A 21,225-nucleotide genomic window follows, 5' to 3' on the forward strand; every position below is an offset into this window, starting at 1 on the left:
GCAAGCCCCCCCACCTCCCTCCACCCTGTGCTTCTGCAAACCCCATAGGCCCTGGGCTGTTGCTCCCATAGAGCAAGATGTATCACAATTGGGAACCTGTCTCACTGTTTTGTTTAGAACATTTTTTCCCATTTGAAATGGTGACGTTATCTCTCCCGTGACTGAAATGGTTACCACCGTTAATGCAAGAGCTATTTTCACATACAAGCTATTGCCTGAAAACAAAAAGTCCCATGAGAATAAATACGACCTGTTCAGGACAAGTTCTAGGAAGTTGTGTTTAAGGTTATTTGTACTTTCCAAAGGCTCCTTATTTCCAGTTCATAGATAAATGTGCATCTTTGTATGGCAATCTTCTGGAGATCAGGACTTGTGTTTTTCACTGTTTTTATATTTCCTTTATTGTTCTCTAAGAGCTTGGTATTCTGGAGAGGTGTTCAATAGTGGAGATGCTGTCTGGTTGATGGCAAGTGTGTGTGGAAATCTCAGACTTACTGAATTTCCTCCTATCTAGGTCATGAAGAACTCTAGGGAATGAGAACCTTATTGGATTGGATCCTTGATTGAACAAGTTTTTAACATCAACCTGGGGAATGATCGATCGATCGCTAAACTTTGAAAAAAAAAATTTTTTTTTTGGTGCATGTATGCCATAGAAGAAGCCCTCATTATCTTAGCATAAAAAACTAATACAATGGAATCCACTTCCAGTGCAGAAGAAAATTTTCATATTAGTTAAATTAAAAAAAATTATTGGGGTTAGGAGATTTACAGTGTTGTATTAGTTTCAGGTGTACAGCAAAATTAATGTGTTATATCTACTCTTATTTATATTCTTTTCATGCATAAGCCTCATTAATTAAATTTTTTAGATTTTTTTGGATTGGGATTTATCTAGAAAAATGAAACTAGATAGCAAAAAAACTAAATTTTAAAAAACGTGTATTAAGAAGGTTTAGATTAGGTCACATTATAATATGAACTATGTCTTTAAAAAAAAATGCTATTTCTCTATCTATTTTTGCCTGTGTTGGGTTTTCATTGCTGCTTGCGCTTTCTCTAGTTTTGGTGAGCCAGGGCTACTCTTTGGTTGCAGTGTCCGGGCTTCTCACGGCAGTGGCTTCTCTTGTTGCGGAGCATGGGCTTTAGCCTGCAAGGGCTTCAGTAGTTGTGGCTCCCGGGCTCTAGAGCGCAGGCTCAATAGTCTTGGTGCACAGGCTTAGTTGCTCCGTGGCATGTGGGATCTTCCTGGATCAGGGATCGAACCTGTGTCGCTCCTGCATTGGTAGGCAGATTCTTTACCACTGAGCCACCAGGGAAGCCCTGAACTAAGTCTCAGAATAAACTCTAGGGAAATTAATCTGAGGAGAGAGAGAACCTTTCTGACACAATCATATAATCCTCTGCTGATTTTACACTCTGACCATGAAAAGAACTGTTTCTACAAAAATGTGCCCTAGTTTCATCAGTTTTCCTAAGGGCCTTTCTTAATCCTTTGATATTCAAATCATTCTTTTCTGAAGCCCCATCTTCATTACCCTTGTGGACCCTCTTCCGTCTTCAACAGTCCAACCCGGGTGGACCTTCCCTGGTCCACAGTGCTGCCTGTGATGAGGACGGTTGTCCATATTGTTTCCATGAAAACCCAGCTATTTTATGAGATTACAGTTTTTCTCTGTGCACATCTAAACCAGATGTTTATAACCTCAGACCATCAGATCCTAATGACTTATGACTTGGTGACCTAGATGGCAATGGAGACGTGGGCATGGAGCAGAAAGAGACATCATCATGGTTGTGCATGGAACTCCATTAGTGGCCCATTTTGGTTGTTGTTTCTCTAAGTTATGTGAGTTTGGAGTTAAGAGAAAAATATTTGCCCATCCCAACTTGAAGTGGTGGGATGGAAGGAGAGGGGGAAAGACAGAAAAAGAGGCTTCCCACGTGGCACAAGTGGTAAAGAATTCGCTTGCCAATGCAGGAGATATAAGAGATGTAGGTTCAATCCCTGGGTTGGGAAGATCCCCTGGAGAGGGAAAAAATGCAGCCCACTACAGTATTCTTGCTTGGGAAATCCCATGGGCAGAGGAGCCTGGTGGGCTACAATCCATGGGGTCGCAAAGAGCCGGACACGACTGATCGCTCACACATACAGAAGAGAATTCGCTTTTAACTGCCTTTCTCACTTCATCCCATTCAGCTCTCTCAATGTTCTTTATTTCTCTGGAATCACATCCTTCCTCCTGTTTCAACCCCAAGTGTGTTAGCCACAGTTACTAATGTTTCCTACCGCCCACTCTTTTCCCTAACCCCAAGCACTGGGGGAGAGAGCCTAGAAGGGCCTGGAAGATAAAAGTGCTTCTCCAAGAGACACTGGGCCCCTTAAACAATGAGGACATGGATTTAGGCCCTGAGAAAAGGCAGGAGGATTGCACCTTTGTCCCCATCCCATAATTTAAATTCTCAGCACACCCCAGGGACCAAGGCGTAGCTCCCTGCAGCAGCCGCTCTAATTACAGCCCTTCGGGGAATGCCGTCATGCTCCGTCCAACCTCCCTCTCCACCACCCCACCCACCGAATCACTGCTGCCCAGCCCAGGCCCAGAGCCACCACTTCCAATGCTCTGCCAAGGTCTAAACCAATGTTAGATGACCATCCTTTCAAGAAGCACTGTCTTAAACCACTGTCTTATGTCTGTAGGTTACATGCTGTCCAGGGTACAACAATCTCCATTAATGAGATGAATCTACTTGTACTAATGTGAAAAGCTGCCCGAGATATATTAAGTGAATAAAAATGTGCAAAACTGTATCTATGATAAAACATTTTGCTAAATTGTTGGTATTGACATATATATTAGTTCGTGGAACTGGACATTAAAATGGAAGATTCAATGACATCAACACTGTAGGTAGGATAGATGTCAGATACCATGCAGAGCATGACACAGGTCACCCTGGAGGAATCTTCAAAGTAAATACAGAGAACTAGTTCTGGGCACATTGAATCCTGGTGCCTATTTTGAGAATATAAGTGAGTGGAGATAGGGGGCTTTGGGAGAAAGTGAATTTGAAGAGTTCTGCTACCAAGGCCAGGAACAGGGAAGTGCTGGAGCCCCTTGAGGATGGGCTCCTCCAGACCCTTGCAGGGCTGGGTTTGTGTCCCTCAGAGTTGGGGGACCTCACAGATTGGTGCCTGATTCATGCCTGACAAAGCAAAAGCAGCTTGTGGCAGGGTGAAGAGCCGAGGGCTGTTTGTGCAAAGTGACCATGCTCCCATAGATCTGTGTGTATGGAGATGTAACGCATGGCTGTTTCTTGCAGATCCTGGTGAGAGAGCTAGTCTGCTGTCACTTAAAGTCCATTAAAATCCAGAAGGAGGGGTGGGAAGTGCCAGGGCCTCCATCACAAACAGTCTGAGCCAGGAGTGGATACTGAGACCTGAACTGGGCAGGATCCAGTCGAAGCAGAGGCATCCTCTAGGCCTGAGGGCCTAGCAGGGGACCCACAAGGTGACCCTGAAACACCCCGGGAAGGAGGTGTTGACTCAAAGCATTTTTTCCACCCAGTGTAGTAGCCAGCAGCCGAGTGGGGCGGTCCGCATCTCTCATCACTTGTGCTCCCCACCCTCGACTTGGCCAAACCAGCGAGTGGGAATGAAAGAAAGTGAAATCGCTCAGTCGTGTCCGACTCTTTGCAACCCCCTGGACTGTAGCCTACCAGGCTCTTCCGTCCATGGAATTTTCCAGGCAAGAGTTCTGGATTGGGTTGCATTTCCTTCTCCAGGGGATCCTCCTGAACCAGGGATTGACCCCAGGTCTCCCGCATTGCTGGCAGACACTTTACCATCTGAGCCACCATGAGGAGAAAAAAAAAAGAGAAAGAGAGAACCAGATGCACCATTTGCAGGAAAGGAAGTATCTTCTTTGAACGAAGGCTGAATTGATGAACCAAAGCTTGGATATCTAGTTTCTAGTTATCTAGATATCTAGTTTCTAGATTTCTAGTTTCTGATTTGCTACTGTGTTTTGAGATTGCATGACAGTCTAATTCCTAAAAACTGAGCAAGAAAATTGAGGAGACTGCCCAGTGATTAGCCAGTGGCAGGGGAAAATTTCCCTGCTGGATCAATTTTAAGGGGCCTTGGAAACAAAAATACAGCAGTGTTATTCTCACACCTCTTCGTTGTGCTTCATGGAAAGACTGGTTTCATAAACAAGGTAAGAGGTCCCAGAAGAGAACCACCAGCTCTGGTTATCTCCAGTGGGTTGGGGACAGGAAGTTGTCCTCTTTTTCTCTTATCTGTTTCCACTGTGTTTGAATTATGGAAGCAGAGCATGGGGACTTTTATAATCAGAAAAGCCATGATGACAAATATGCCCATCTAAAATACTAGGGTGAAAAGTCATCTCCGTGAGTGAAAAAAAAAAATATGGTGAGAAAGAGAGCAAGTTGAAAAACAAAATAGCAATCATTGTAGCTAACATTTGTAGAGGCCATTCCATTTTCCATAAGATTTTCATCTTAATGATCTCATTTGATTGTTTCAGCAACCCTGGAGATAAGCATTTGAATTATTCACATTGTGCAGATGTAGAAACAGAAACAGTCATAATTGTTGGTTACTTTGCTTGGCCAACAACACTGCTAGTAATGAGAAGGCTCAGATTTAAGTCTCTGCCTGTGAGTCCCATATTCCTCCTATTGCATAACATCAAGTGCTGCCCTGAAAGGATATTGAGTTGTCAGGAAGCATTTGCCCAGCCCACTCCCTGTGGAGGGTACGTGGTCCCCTGCTGACATGACACAATAAAGCCATGTTGGCATGGCCTGCATTGACAGTATTTTTCTGAATTATATTCCACTTTCCTCTTTAAAGAGGATCTCTATGTGTTCCCTCCCACCTTCAAACTGATATTCTTGCTGGATGCCTTGCCTGTCAATGACTCCATCATTTTTCTAGTATCACAGTCTCAAACTTCAGTTTTCTTTGATTTCTCCACCTCATTGTATTCCAAAGTTGGTCATTTTTAAGTCTTTTAGCTTCTCTTCTAGAGGAACTTAGATCTGTTCATAATCCATTTCCGTGGATTGGACATCCCCCCCTTGGTTCAGATGTTTAATTTCCTATGTGGCTCACTGCCAATTGTCCATTTTCAAATTTGCCCTTTTCTGGAAGCTTTGTCTGACCACTGAGGCTTCAGCCTCTGTGTTTCCAGTTATACAGTCTGTGTTTTAACAGTCTGTTCACATTGCTTTCTGGCTGTCTCCATCTCAAGAAGAAGGCCATCCTTGAGGACATGATTGCATCTTACCTTTTATCACTATTTAGCACAGTGCTTGACAAAATGCTAATTTCCCAGTGAAAGGTGAATGAGTGAATGAGTAAATTTTTTACAAAGGGACATCTTTGAAGCACATGAACTCTGGGTGTCACAAGCGGGAAGAAGAGTGCTGGGTGTCAGAGGGAGAGAGACGGCCAAGCTGTACCACCGCATGTAGGATCTTTCCAGTCCAGGGATTGAACCCATGTCTCCTGCATTGGCAGGCAGCCTCTTAACCACTGGACTACCAGGGAAGTCCTAAAAGAGAGACTTTGGTATAAAAGGCCCCTAACACACATTTTCACCCTTTACTTCCAGCCACTCACTTTCAAGAGTCTTCCACTTCCATAAGGCCTGTCTGCTCATCACTGCTTTGCCAAAAGCCTGGATCATCCTGCTTCTTGCTCAGTGAGACTCCCTTCCTGAAGTTCCTGGGAGTCACCCTCAGGATGCTGGCAGGAATGTCTCCATGCTATCTCTGAGCTGAGCAGAGACCCAGGGCCACAAAGGGCAGCTTGCCTCGGAGAACTTCCCCACCTGGAACAAGCTGGTAGCCTCTACTGAGATGCTGAGCAGATGACATTCCAAAGCACAGAGAGAGCAAGCTTTTGAAATTGAACTCCTAGCTTAGCAGCGTAGTAAGAGGAGGGAGGGTGACTCAGCCATCTCATGTCAGGGGCAGAGGAGCAGCCAGGCTGGGTGTGTGCTGCTCAGCACACTTGCATTACTGCTTAGAACACCAGCACCCGGGTGCTGGATTTTATCACAGAGCAGCCTCGCTGCCACATGGCTCCTTCTGACATGAGCAGTCTGGCTTTTTGGAAGGAAGACTTCCCGTTGTCAGCTGGGTGAGGTTGGGGGGTGGAGGCGGAGAACTTTGGGTGGAGGTGGAGGTGGGGGACTCTGGGTGGGGGTGGAGAGGGGGGACTTTGGTTGTGTCTCAGGACGGGTAACCCAGGTTGGCCCACTGCCCAGAAGGTCCTGCATGGTTGGTTGTTTTTAAATGTTGATTAATTTGGCCGCATTGGGTCTTAGTTGTGGCATATGGGCTTAGTTGCCTAACCAGAGATTGAACCCACGTCCCCTGCATTGCAAGGTGGATTCTTAACCACTGGACCACAGGGGAAGTCCTGCCGCATGGTTAATTCCACCACGGTGACTGCAATTAAAGCTTCCCTGTCACCCAGACTCATTGTTTCAAGATTTGAGAATTTCAGACATTTAATCTTGACAAGATCAAGAAAAAGTATATTGTTCTAACGATCAACCACAATGCATTTTTTCCCTTCTTTACTGAATGAAGCTGCTCAGCCACATTTGCTAAAAAAACAGTCTTTAAAAGCTGATTCATATCCCCTAACCTGAAGTCCTTTAGAGCTGAGATTTATCCAAGCATTGGTGCGAGGCTTTATGTGAAATCATTTCGTCCTTTTCCTTTTAATCATCAAAGGTTAAGTATCCTCTGGGTGAGGAGAATTTCTCTTCTTAAGAAATGATTACAATCATTTCCTTGATCTGTTCCCCTTCCTACCTCATTTTCTCAAAGTCTTGGAGTAAAAATAAAAAACAAACAATGACTTCAGTACTTCGTGCTTCTAGGAGAGCCACGCCCACCTTAGAGAGACGGCAGAGTGGTCCTCCCAGCTGGGAATCCCAATTCAGACTAGGAGTCTCAATTCCTATGCCTCTGGACTCCTCCAGCTTAGAAGGTCAGCACTCTAGGCCTTGCTGGAGAACTTGACCCAGGACTTTGCTCTCAAAGATTCAGCTGAAAGAACCTCAGGTGGAGACACCTCTCCTACTACTGGCTGCTCCCATCTGCCTCAGGTCAAGTGGCCACTGGCAAGTAGGCAGCTCAGACTGCTTTGCTTGACTCTCCTGCAGATCTGTCTCCAATAGCTCAGTTGGTAAAGAATCCGCCTTCAATGCAGGAGATCCTGGTTCGATTCCTGGGTTGGGAAGATCTGCTGGAGAAGGGATAGGCTGTCCATTCCAGTATTCTTGCACTTCCCTTGTGGCTCAGCTAGTAAAGAATCTGCTGCAATGCAGGAGACCTGGGTTCGATCCCTGGGTTGGGAAGATCCCCTGGAGAAGGAAAGGCTACCCACTTTAGTATTCTGGCCTGGAGAATTCCATGGACTGTGTAGTCCATGGGGCCACAAAGAGTTGGACATGACTGAGCCACTTTCACTTTCACTTTCTTACAGATCTGTCTCCAATAGCTGGGTTTTAACATCACCAGTGGTGCCACCTTAACTCTGGTCCATGTGTTTCTGGGCTGGCCTTTGAGGACTTGATTGACAAACTCTCTAGTTCTTAGGCTTTAGAGCATGGGAAGCAGAGGGGCATTTGATGAAGGAACCATGGCTCTTGAGTGGTGGATCACGATGCTGGATGGATGGATAGAAGGATGCAGGGGATGGCTTTCTGTAAGGAACTTGGGGATCTCTTCCTACACACTGAGGCTGGGTGATATGGGGGCATCTAGAAGTGTTTTCCAAGCAAGGCAGTGGGGCTGACACAGCTTCCAGGCATTTCTGGGGACTGGTGTAGGACAGCAAGAATACAGTAGACACTCTGGTGACTGCCAATAGATTGGTTGAGGGCAACCTGGACTATTTTGAATGGAGGACTTGGATGCCCACGGGGAAAGCCAACACCACCCCATCGGAAATCACAAGCTGGTGAGTCAGGTGCCTTTTGGATTACACCAGCCTCTAGAGTAAAGACAGTGTCGGATGCAAGGGAAAAGGAGATGGGCCAACCTCATCCTGTGAGATTTTCTTCTGATAAGAACCAGGTCAATCCGTGTATTTTTCATGTCTGATGATGGGGGATCATTAAGGCTCCTCCTGTCTCTTGTTCTTTTCCTTTTCTTTCACTGACTTATTACTCTCACCCAAGCAATTCATATGAGCTCAAGCTTCATTAGAAAAAGCACTGTTTTTAGACTTCTGTTTAATGTTGCACAATAGGAAGATCTGTGGAGTCTAAATGCCATTCTTTTTTTTTTTCCCGGCTGCAACTCGGCCTTGGATCTTAGTTTGCTGACCAGAGATTGAACCCAGGTTACCTGCAGTGGAAGTGTGGAGTCTTAATCAAAGGACCACCAGGGAAGTCCCTTACGTGCCATTCTAATTTTCCTCAATCTTTGCATTCTATCCTAAACAGCTTTACTTTTACAATATTTGTACATATGTTAAGAAGCCATCTTTCTCCCATCCCTCTGTATTCATTCACTCATTCATCACACTTAAAAGCTAGTGTGCAGATAGCCTTGGGAGAACAATTCTGGGGAAGTGCTGTCAGAGAGGGCACTTGTAAGTTCCTCAACAGTGCATGTGGCTTCCAGCCATTAGCAGTTCCATCCTGTAGAGCTTTGCTGTCCAATATGGTGGCCACCAGCCACATGCAGCCACTGAGCTCTCACAAGGTCAGACATGTGCTGGTTACTCAGTCTTTGACGGAAGAGTGAATCATGAGTGAATCAATATGGAGGACTGGTTCAAAGGAAGATGTGCTGCATGTTTAAACTATGCACAGGGTCATGAAGAATTAGTAGGCCAAAAAATGTATGAAAAATAGTGGTTAGTAGACATTTGGTTCTGTCCAAAACTTTCACAGGACATTTGGTCTACACCAAAAGGTTCTCGATATTTGGTCACTTTTGGCCCTGTCCAAAACATCCATGGCGACATTTGGTCCATGTCAAAAGGTCCTTGATATTTGGTCCTGTCCCAAACCATCTGACATGGAACAAATATGCCTATGATGTTTTGTGTGCGTGTGTGCTACGTCGATTCAGTCCTGTCTGACGCTTTGCAACCCTATCGACTGTAGCCCACCAGGCTCCTGTGTCCATGGGATTCTCCAAGCAAGAATACTGGAGTGGGTTGCCATGCCCTCCTCCAGGGGATCTTCTTGACCCAGGGATTGAACTTGAGTCTCTTATGTCTCCTGCATTGGCGGGCAGGTTCTTTACCACTAGTGCCACCTGGGAAGCCCTCATGATGTTTTGGACAGGACCAAGTGTCCTGCAAAGAAAATGTTCATTAGTATTTTTTAAAAGTTGATTATGTTGAAAGGTTGAAATGATAATAGGATATACTGGGTTGAATAAAATATATTGTTGAAATTAATTTCATCTGTGGCTACTAGAAGATTTTAAGTTAGGAATATGGTTCGCTTGGTGTTTCTCTTGGACAGTTTCACTCTAGATGGTCTGCTTCCACCCCCTTCACTTTCCTCTCTCCCAGGAAGGAGCATTTCCTCTGGGTACCATCATCATCTCCATACGTAGCACCTCTCATACCCTAGTGGCTGCCTATTCATGTCTGAAACCATTTCCAGCGTCAGAACCTCTTGAAGGAGGAATTTTCATACCCAGCCTACAGTGCTGTGCTTGTTATATAATAGACAGACAATAATTAATTGGTGAATACTGATCAATTGCTCCTATTAGACTAAATTTGTGTGAGGCAAGGCATTTATGATTGTTAATGTGGTCTTAAGTATAATACTGCATAGGCATTCAGTATGTGTGGGAAACATTTCAGAGATAATTTCTAAAATACATATGAATTTTAAAAATTCCTGGAAATATTTTTTTCCTAATTATTAAAACTTTTAAGGGTATGGTGTTAGGTAATTCAGTACTGTTCCTACACACATGGGGTGTGTATTTATTTCACAGTACATGAATGCTGCTGGATAGAGTTGAATTTATGGTCCATGTGGTCACACCTGCCCATTTACAAAATAGGCACAAACCCAGCTAAATTCTAATCAATTTTCAAAATTCTCTGATGTTTTCAAAACCAATTGAAATCAATCAATTATAAAAGAGAAGTATAAGTTAGGTAAGAGTCATAATTTTTTTTTAACCAAAATAAGCAGAATTTAAGACAGTAAACACACTAGAAAATATTTACTTAACGCTTGACCCTTAACTTTGATGAGTTTGCTTCTCAGGGGGCTGGGTTTGCTTTTATGCTCATCTCAGGTCAGAAGCAATATGGTCAAACTGAACATTTTGTAGATGTGAACGCAGCCTGGCCCTAATGCATCTTTATGGTTAGACATTAGATAAGTATATTAGTGAAAACAGATTTATTATTTGTAAGAAAATTTTATGAATTTGACTCAAGACACCAAAGTGTCTGGTATCTAAAATTAACACAGCATTAGTTTTTCATCAGTTATTAATATAGAGGGGAATCACTGTATCTAGATAAACTTGGTAGATTTAAATAAGAACTTAAGGTTTTATCTGGTTAGTTAAATCACATTGTAATTATTAATCTTATGATCATATTTTTGAAAAGCTGTCTAAACTTATTAATGATTTAATAGTGGAAGGAGTTGATGTACACAAAATGGTACAGGAGTACTTAGATGCTGTCTCTTTTCTGAATTCAGGCCTCCCTCCCCAGTTCGGCTGTAAACACTTTGCTGGCTTGAATCTGTAATGTCTTGAATTACAGTTATTGGAGTAGCTATCTTATTTTAAAATTTAAATTTTTCTTACTTAAAAAAAAATTCTGCTTGTGGGATCAAATTAAGGGAAGTGAGTACAGGTTTGATTGAAGGTCATGAGTCCTGGTCCAGACACTAAACAGCTGTATCGCCAATTCAGCAATTTCTCTGAGCCTTGGACTCCTCCCCCAGGCTATCCCTCCCCCTCAGCATCCTCCTTTGCTATCTGGTCCTGACTTTGTTACCCTTCACCCACACCATGATATGTGTGTGTGTGCTCAGTCCCTTAGTCGTGTCCGACTCTTTGTGACCACATGAACTGTAGCCTGCCAGGCTCTTCTGTTCATGGAATTCTCTAGGCAAGAATACTAAAGCCAGTTGCCATTCCCTTCTCCAGGGGATCTTCCAGACACAGGGATCAAACCTGTCTCCAGCACTGGCAGGTGGATTCTTTACCACTGCGTCACCTGGGAAGCCCTACGTTACAGTAACTGGACTCTACTAAACTACACACTCCCACGTGGCAGCATGCACTAAGTATCTTAACACATTATTTTAATCTTAATAATTTATCTCATAATTTATGGAGATCTTCAGCCCCACTTTTCAGTGAATAAAATTGAGGCTGGAGAGAGACTGAGTGGCATGTCTAAAGCACAAGTAAATGATAAAATTACTATTTCTACCTACATCCCAGCATTGTCTGATGTCCTCTGGCTATTCCTGAACTTGCCTTTCAACCAGAACTATTTTGAGAAAGCCCCACTCTGAACTAGTATACTCCTCTCTTCCCAAAGCATTAAAACAGAGACAACATCTATAATTATCAGTAATTGTTGTTGTGGATCCAAGTATTAATACAGAAGCAAGGAGACCTCTGCAAGATTTGTTGTCGTCGCTGTTACAAACTTAATTATTGGGTAGAAATGTTGAAGGTTGCCTCTAAACAGAAGAGGAGTAAGAGAGCCTTTCCCATGAATGCATGGCAGGAAACTTGGGCTCTCTTTCTGGGTCATCCTTTAGCTTTCTCTGGGTGGCCTTGGGCTAGTGATTTCAAAGCTCCTTAGCATCCTGGGGTAAGATGGGATGATGACACATGGTGCCTATCTATTGCACTGCTTTGCCAGGATAATTGATTGTACTGGTCAAGGGCTGCAAAGGAATGGAAGTACCTTGTGTATGACAAACCACATTATACCTGGGGCAGTGGAAAGTGCAGGGATCCAAAAAGCAGATTAACCTGTCTTGTTTCCTTAGTTTAAAAAGGGAGGTGGACAGTCACCAACTGTACCTGCTGAAGTTCTCGAGCCGACAGAGCTGTTGATCACTTTCAAAAGCCCTAGAGATGCTGGCAAAAATGAATCCACTATCGTTTGGGACAGACCTGGGCCAGCGATGACTCTTTGTTGACACTTGCATTCTCTGAACAGAGAGACACACAGTTGCCAGGAACACTCAGATTCCTGCCATAACAGAGGAGCCTCAGTTACTTTTCTTGACGTGGTGTCGGTTCCTCTATTAACTGTCGCGGGTCCCCACGCAGGTGACTCCATGCAGCGCTGCTTTCTTCCCCAGGGCTGTGGTGGCCTTCCTAGTGCATTGTTCCTAACTTTGCGTTCAGATTGCTTGGGTTGCAGAATTCTAAGAAATAAAACGATGCCAATTGCTGATGTCGGAGTTGCATACAACAAAGCGGGTGAGTCGCCCTGGGGTCACAGGAACTTCAAGGTAAGTGGTGGCCTGGGGAGAAAGGCCTCCCCGCAGAGCAGCCCCTCATTCTTGGGACGAGGTGGGGGAGGCGTTGGGAGTTGGGGGGATCGGGCGGGAGCCCCCCCCGGACCTTTGGGGTAGTGTGGAGTCAGCCGCGATTCCTCTTGGGCCCCTCCAGCGCCAGGAGGGGGGATCCACAGCGACAAAGGAAGTGGGGTGCGAGAGGCGGGGGCCGGGGGCTGCGGCGCCCAGGCTTGCCGGGCGGCGGAGGAGGGAGGCCGCCCAGCGCCCCGCGCCAGGTCTCCGCGTGTGCAGTGTGTTGTGGGACGGCCGCGCCCCTCCCCTCCCCTCCCCTCCCCTCCCTCCCTTCTGGTCCCTTCCCCTCCCTCCTCGTCCCTCCCCTCCTCTCCCCTCCCCTCGCCTCCTCCCCGTCCCTCCCCTCGCCGCGTCCCCTCCCCCGCGGCCCGGAGCGAGCGCCTCGCCAGCGCCACACGGCCCGGCCGCCGAGCGCGACGACACACACCGAACAGGTGGCCGGAGGCTGCGGCGCCGCGCGGGCACAGGCGGGCGAGCCCCGGGCCAGGCCGGGCTAGGCGCGGCGAGGGCGGCAGGCCGGGCATGCAAGCTGATCGGGCCCCCGGCCGCGGCCCCTAGCCTCGCGCCGCGCGCCCCGCGCCGCGCGGCCCGCGTGCAGTCGCCTCGGCCCAGGGCGCTCCGGCCCCTCCGGCCGCGGTCACCGAGGGGCGCGGGCCGGCCCGCGGCGGCGGCGGCGGCGGCGGCATGAAAGTGACCGTGTGCTTCGGGAGGACCCGGGTGGTCGTGCCGTGCGGGGACGGCCACATGAAAGTTTTCAGCCTCATCCAGCAAGCGGTGACCCGCTACCGGAAGGCCATCGCCAAGGTGAGGGGCCGGGGGCGCGGGCGGGGGCGGGCGGGCGACCGAGGGGGCGGAGGAGGGGCGGAGGAGCGGGAGGAGGGAAGGCGCCGGGATCAATATGGCGCTTCCTGGAAGGGGAGGCGGCGGCGGAGGCGGGGAGAGGGAGCGCGCGGCGGCCGGCCCGGCCTGCGCCCCCCGGCCGGGCTGCGGGCCGCAAACTTCCCCGCGCCCGGCCCCCGCGCCCCAGCCCCCGCTGTTCCTTCGAGGCCCGGCCGCCGGCGCCCCGAGCCTCCGGGGAGCCGAGCCGGAGCCGCGGCGGGGCGTGCGGAGCCTGCTCCCGGCCGCGGGCTGCGGCCCCGGCTCCCCGCCCTGGGCCGCGGGCGGAGGCCGGGCGAGGGAACTTTTCCTGCTGGAGCGGAGTTCGCCCCGCGAGCGGGGAGAGTGGCTCGCTGGTGCCTCTGCGCCCCCCGCCGGGGGGTGGGGGGAGCCCCTCCTGCGTGCCCTGCCGGGCGGGGGTCCCGGGGCGGGTGGGGGCGCGGCGCCGGGAGCGACCAGCTCCAGCTGGCTCGCGATCGTCGCTGGAGCCCTGCACTTCGGAGACCGAGAGGCACGGGAGCACAGCTGGCTCCTGGGAGGAGCACAGCCTGGAGATGGGTCACCGAATTCCGAGTGTTCCTGCTGTCACCTCGCCGTGGACCCGTCTGCACCGAGCTCCCTGCGGAGCCCGCGCCGCGCCCGGCCTGGAGTGGAGTGGATTTCCCTTTTCCCCGTGGAGTGATAACATTGTCTCCACTTCCCTGCATTCCTCTACAATGTGTCAGAAGTGAAAAGGCTTTTTGTTAAATTGTTTTATCGTCTGTGTCTGTTTGACAACAGCCCACGCCTCCCAAGTTTCTTTCAAGCACCTGAGGATATTTCCTTTGCGCCAGAGGAACGTTGGTTGGAAAGCACAGTCACTTTCAGAATTCCCGTTTTGTCTCCTATCTTAGAGTGGTTTGAGCCCTTTGGGTCTGGGGGCCACAGAGGAGAAAAAGTTTTTACACTCCTGTTTTGAGGAGAGAGGAAAATTAGCCCACGTTTGGCCTTTTAAAGATAACCTTGGGGACGTTTAAGAACCTGACACAGTGATGGAATATGTTGACTTTATTTCAGGGCTCTAAAATGTTCCTTACAGTTGGTTGAACTTTAATTGAAAATCAAATAAAATTAGTGGAAATTGGGCACCTGCTTATCTTGAACCACTGTCAACCTCTGAACCTACCTTGAACATTTTAAAGGGTTGTTTATGGATGACAGTTTGTGATCTAAATGTTTGGTACCAGTAATCAGATTGCACATGTACTCAGGAAACCAACAGAATAAACTGTGAGAGGAAGGAAAATAATATATACTTTGCAGTGTGCCCAGGTTCCGAGTACAGAGGAGTGATGGACATTTCTTGGCTTACATGCTTAAAATGGACCTGCTTAACATTAGTCATTTACATGCTTAAACATTAACATGCTTAACATTAGTCATATTTCATTATGCACATGATGCATGTGGGTGGAACAGCTTGTTTGGGAGATACAAATGTAGTTGTTTGGGTCATTTGTATGCTCCACAGAAATTCTTAAGCATTTACTGTGACTGAGGCATTGTTCTGGGTGCTGGACATCTGTGAGATCCACTGGCTGCTTGTGGAAATTGGACTGTGAGACTCAAGGAGAGAGGCCACACGGTCCTGCAAGTGAGGGTAGCCAGCCTTTGGACTGGCGAGTTACAGTGCAGTGGGGAGAAGACAGGCCTCTGGGGTTTTGAGTAGATGGAATTGAGAAGCCTCGGTGAGAGAGCTGGACTTTGTCTTTAGGTATCGGTGGTGGTTTTGCAATGACTGGGGAGCATGAAGAAGGAAACATACGTTTCTGCAGGGCACCTGGGAAAGCACCCAAGAGAAGCAGCATCAGAGCTGAGTTTTGAAGGGTAGGCATGAGACTGATTACTGTTCCTGGTGGAGATGGAAGGAAGGAAGGGTCATGCTCAGAAAGTGACGGTGCTGTTGGAGTTGGAAATAAATGACTCAGAGGCTTCCAAAATTGTTTAAATTCTCTTTAAGTACAATTCACAGTTCAGCAGGTAAATTTTAAAACCGGCTTTGTGGTCTACAAAGTTCAGTCATTGGATCACAAGACTGTTGACTCTCCAGTGTTGCATGAGCTGGAGTTTCTTCCAGGTCCATTTGTATTTTTTTCCTCTTAAATGATTAGGTAATGGCTAAGATGAAACTTTAGTGGTTCTTTCCATTTTGTCCACCTCCTTTAAAATGGTTATGAAGCAAACACTTATTAACACTTGTTTTAACTTTTATCCTCTTATCTCTTCCTTACCCCTTACTGTTGAATAGAACAAGATAAATTTTGTATGAAGAACTGGGTAACTGGGTAGCTGTAGAGTGGTGTTTGGTTGCTAGGTGACATGTGCCATGCCGAACTCCCATCTCGTGGGGAAAAATGGGGGAAGATCATATTTATGGCTTTGTATAAAAACCAGCTAAGCTGGAAAAAGAAAGAAAGAAATTAAAGGAAAAAAGAAAGAGAAAGAATGATCCCAAGCCACTAAGACTTGCTCTGCAGTGAGCATTTTGTGGTGTGGTGGGGCTAATTTTTGGCATTATATTTAAGCTGTTTTCAGGTTAAACAAATACGTTTTTCTGGGCAGTGGAGTGGTGTGACTGAAACCAGAAATGTCCTCAATAAGCAGATATTTGAAGGCTTACAGTTATTCATAGCACTTTTTTTCCCCCTCCAGTTAAAAACTTTTTCTGTTTATGATCCCTGATGGGTGAAAATGGGTTGGCTGTTCTTCCCCATCCACCCATCCTCATCCAGACCATCTCTGAGGAGGGTGCCCTGCTAGACATGGAGGACCGTGTCATGTGGACTGTTCTGCTCCTACCTGTGGCCTGACTCATCCATGGCCCCTGATGGACACATGGTGCAGAGCACCAACTGCCCGGACTCTGTAATGTGGTGACTTGGCTTCTCAGGGCTTTGCCTGCTCTTTCTTTATTCTCAGTGGATCAGGGCTGGCCAGACTTCCCATTTTTTCCTGCTGTGCACCTTAACTCTGGTTAGCAGGAAAAAAAAAATCTCCATTCTTTTTTAAAAAAAATTGTTTATTTGTTGAAGGGCTACTATATGCAAAATGTCATGCTCTATGAAGAAATGTAAGGCTGAATTCTTGCTTTCAAGAAGAATGTAATCTGGGAAACAGGGTGAATATATTAAACTAGAAATAACAGTAGGCAATAACATTAATTAGCAACAGGGTGGTACATACAGAGAGTAGCTGCTTCTGGATTTCAGAGATGGAAGTGGTCATTATAGCCTGGGGGTGGCAATCTCCTGGAATCACTGGGGTTTGCGTATACTAGGCTTAGTCAGTGGGAAGGCTGGCCTGGATTTAGGACAGCACTTCCTAACTGGGTAGTAGGGTGACCCCCAAATACACCTGCCTGGCCTAGGTATCCTGGTTTGACAGGTGTTCAGTGGGTCCAGGCGTGTGAATCTGGAATGTGTTGGCTGCCATGCTGAGGGGTGAAAGGGAGGGCATTGTCGGTGAGCATCAGGGCTGGTTTGGCTCCTGTGCTGCTGTCCTGTCAGATGGTGGGGCAGGACCAAGCTGAGGAGGGCTGGGAACCCCAGGATGAGACCCTGAGGCTTCGTACAGTCTGATGGTCCGGGGGGACTGAGGTGTTTGGGCAGGACTAGTTCTCTTCCGGGCAGAGGACCGGGATCACCTTCAGTCCACAGAAACGCTGCTGGTCCCTGAGGAGTAATGAAAGGAAGACAAAAGTGAGGGAAGGCTGTGACTGGAACCTCTTAGCTCCCCTCCGTCTCACCCCCAGACCTCTTTTAGGTCTCAACCCCTCTTTTAGGGGTTGAGGGGGAGCTTTGGATTGAATTTGGCGACCTGGGTTTTTTCACCATTTAACCTTGGGCAGACCAGCCCTACGGAGCCTCATTTCCTCATCTCTTGAACAGGTTCCTCCCCTGCAGGGTTCCTGTGAGTACTGAGGGGTGATGAATGGGCAGCTCCTCAGCTCTGCATCTGGATCCCTAATTGGTTTTACTCACCAAATGGTTTTACTGCCTGCGAGACTTTCCTGAGTAGTCTGCTAGTTCTGTTTGAGTTTTTCCTCTTTGCTCAGGAAGACAGTGCGTAATTTAATTAAAGAATAGGTAGGAATGTTAATATTTGCCTAAACAACACCACAATGAAGAGCACATTGAGTGTGTGTGTGTGTCTGTGTAAAGTAGAGAATGTAAAAATCATGGATGTTACAGCTTTACTCTGGGTTGACTTCTGGGCCTCCATTTTTATTTGGGGGGAGGGGCACTGCTTCTGTTCTTTGAGCATGGAAACCTTGAGTTATTTAATAGCAATTTATTTGTGGCTCAGCTGGTAAAGAATCCACCTGCAATGCGGGAGACCTGGGTTCCATCCCTGGGTTGGAAAGATCCACTGGAGAAGGGAAAGGCTACCCACTCCAGTATTCTGGCCTGGAGAAAAGAGTCGGACACGACTGAGCAACTTTCACTTTCAGTTTGTTGGTATAAAAAAAAAAACACAAACATAAATTTATGGGCAGTAACTTTTGAAAATATACTTTCCTTTTTTTGAGGCGGGGAGGACTGTTGATTACCAAAACCATGTAAGTCATGGTTTGCATGAAGATTCTTGTGTTTGGTGTGTGATTTCTTGTGGACAGATGGATGACTGCATGTTGTTACACATTCACAAGTTTATTGAAACTTTTAGGAAAATAGGAAACTTTTAGGAAATTGTTGCAGAGTTTGAATGACCCTATTTTTGAATAGTGAAATGAAATACATTTTATTATTTTGTTAACATTTTCTCATCTTCCTCTTCAAAAAGAAAAAAAAGAAACATGTCTGAATGGTTGATCTTTCTAAAATGCACATTTCCATGTACTCTTCTGCTTAAGGACCCCAATATCAGCTTTCCCCAGAGGCCAAGTCCTGCCACCTCAGCAGGGCCTGTCCCTTGTAGGACCCCTCTTGCCTCTTCCACCCCAGACCCTCCCACTTCATCCCTACCCATTTGGCCTTGCTTGCACTTTCCTGCCTTTGCTCTGGCATTTTCAGTTTCCCCTGCCTAGATCACTTGCTTGCTTCACATCTGCTCCTCTCTTGAGCCTCAGCTCAGCTCAGGCTGGCCCCGCACCCAAGGCTGTTTGAGGTTCTCCCCGCTTCTCACAGCTCCCGTACTGACCTAGAGGAAATGTGCCTTGTTGTGGGTGCTTCGGGGTATTTTTTTTTTTGAACAGAACTATGCCCCTTCTCCTCCAGGTGAGGTACTTGAAGGTGATGGTCCTGCCTCAGTCTTACCGGTATCTGCCATGTAGTCATCTTACAAGCTGAGTAGGTGCAAAATTGAGGATAAATACGTGGCACGTATTCTCACACAAAAAATGCACTTTTGCTTGGAAGACTGTATGATTTTGAAGACTTTAAAGTTTTGTATGTTTGGCGTATTGGGACAGAGATTGATTTAGTGTGGTTTCAGGGTACCTGGAAGTTATTCTTTGGTGTCATTTGTTTTCAAGGAGTTTGGTCTGTTTTTCAGCCAGAGCAGAGGAATCATCCTGGGGTTTGCTTTGGGCCTGTTTCAAGGCTGGTGGCCAGGGCAGTGCAGGAATCTGGCCCCAAGACACACCTGTGCTGGGTCTGGCGCTTCTAATTCTGTCAGTTGGGATCTGTGGGTAAGTGCCAGGAGTAAACAGAAATGTTTAGGATCTGAGATTCACAGGGAGAATCTAGCGATGCGCGGTGCTTCCTGGCTTGTGGCGAATGTCGTGAATTGGGCACGGGAGGTAACCTGTGTACGTCAAAGGGCCACATGCACAGAGTCTCTATCTGTGCTGGAAGGTCTGTTCAGGCCTAGAGTTGGATGCAGGTGGGTGGTGGTGAACACTTGAAAGATGACCCGAGCCCTCTGACCTTTTTCAAGGATGGAAAGAAACACATACGATTGGCCTAGAAAAGTGCTTTCCCCAAGTGGAGGTGCTCTTCCATGGGGTAGAGGTGGGCAGCCCACACAGGCGACTTTTCTCCCACTTGGCCACTCACGTAGCAGTCCAAGGTGCCACCAAGGTCAATGGCAGTGGAACAGGGCTCAGAAAATTTATGCCAATTTTTTTTTTTTTTTTTACCAATTTTTGGTATCTTTTCTGTGGTATCTTTGGTATCTTTTACATGGAAAAGAGAAAAATCTTAATAAAAAGAAATGCAAAGTTCTGTGATCATAGTAGGAAGGTGATTGTTTTTTGTCTTACAGTCATTATTTTATCCAAATGAAAATTTTTTTCCATTTGGAAGGATTATGTAAAAATGCTTTTCCTTCATGGCTCTGTCTTCCTGCATCTGACCTTCCATCTTTAGGTGTTCCTGCCATTAAATATTACTTTTGTTTATTCTTTTCTCCTCCTTCAACTAATATTGGAACTTAGAAATACAATTTCCAGCTTCTTTCCAAATGACTTGAAATGTGAATTATTTAGTTTTTTTCACTCGATACTAGCTTATACACACACATGAGAAATTGAAAACACATCTATAGAAAAAATATATACATGAATGTCTATGACATGATTCGTAACAGCCAAAAAATAGAACAAGTCAAATGTTCATCAACTGAAGAAAATGTGGTATATCTATACATTAGAATATTATTAAGCTGTAAAGATGAATGAAGCTGTGATGCATGCCTCACTAGAGATGCACTTTGCAAACAGTATGCTACATAAAGGAAGCCAGTCATAAAGGCCCACATACTATGAGTCCAAATTTACAAAATGACCAGAATAGGCAAATCTGTAGATGCAGAAAGTAGAGTAGAGTTGCCGGGGCCTGGGAGTTGAAGAATGGTAGGTGACTGTTTGTGGGGATGGGGTTGATCTTTGGGATGATGAAAGTGTTCTCAATTTAGATAGTGGTGATGGTTGTATGCCTCTGTAAGTATACTATAAACATCACTGAATTGTACACTTTAAATGGGTGAATTTTGTAATATATTGTTATGTCTCAATAAAGATGCTTAAAAAAATAGACTGCATAAGCCACTATGGACAGAGCTCCATTTTTTAGGTATTTTATAGTTCTGAGAGTCCCATAAAACATGTTTTTCTGTGTTAGAGATGTTCAAATGAAGACTGGCTATTTTTAGGAGTTTTCCATACAATGTGTGAACCTGCTTTCTCGAGGTTGCCCGCTCTCTCCTGGTGCTGTCTGCTCAGCCCTTGACTGGTGAGAATCCACGTTCCCTAGTGCCCCCTGGAAAGGTTTCACCAACTGACCGTTCACCTGTTCTGCCTTCTTCTCCCTCATCCCAGTCCACCAGCTGCCCCGGTGGTTGATTCAGACGACCTAAGATGTCCATCATGGAAGAACTTTTCCAGTTTTTGGGTTTGAGCTTTGGCAGATCTCACAAGCTCTGTGTGCATCAGTTTTCCCATCTTCATCTCCCTATACTTAGAAGTTCTGGGCTGGGCTTCTGCTTTCTGGCCCCCTGGGCAACAGCCACCCTGAGTCTGCGTGGTTGGTGGTTGTGCCTGTGGGAGCATCAGGCATGAGAGGCTTTTCAGAGGTGCGAACAGAGTAGATCTCAACTCCTCCGACCCTCCCTGTGAAAATGTTTTGCATCCTTTACTTTGAAATGATGGGCTTGACCCATAGGTCAGACATATGCTGTTTGAAAGTTAGGATGTATTTTGCTTGGATTGTCCCTCAGAATTCCTTACTGTCCCAAGATAAATATCTTTTAAAATAAATTACATGCT

At 46.5% G+C, this 21,225-nt stretch overlaps 1 protein-coding gene across 22 annotated transcripts in view; it reads left to right on the top strand.

Annotated features, from left to right (window-relative positions):
* Window positions 1-12,440: 12,440 nt before the first annotated feature.
* Window positions 12,441-21,225, top strand: part of PARD3 (par-3 family cell polarity regulator) — a 579,492-nt gene continuing 570,707 nt past the window's right edge. For 10 of the 22 annotated variants that reach the window (XM_055543694.1, XM_055543705.1, XM_055543697.1 and 7 more), the window contains exon 1: window positions 12,441-12,527. In XM_055543694.1, the coding sequence (XP_055399669.1) occupies window positions 12,456-12,527 (72 nt within the window). In that variant the 5' untranslated portion in view covers window positions 12,441-12,455. Of the gene's footprint in view, window positions 12,528-12,957; window positions 13,410-21,225 lie in introns of those variants that run through there. The other 12 variants (XM_055543698.1, XM_055543735.1, XM_055543704.1 and 9 more) reach the window with 4 other exon arrangements.

The sequence above is a fragment of the Bubalus kerabau genome, chromosome 13, assembly GCF_029407905.1.
Source record: "Bubalus kerabau isolate K-KA32 ecotype Philippines breed swamp buffalo chromosome 13, PCC_UOA_SB_1v2, whole genome shotgun sequence".
In the NCBI taxonomy this organism is placed as follows: domain Eukaryota; kingdom Metazoa; phylum Chordata; class Mammalia; order Artiodactyla; family Bovidae; genus Bubalus; species Bubalus kerabau.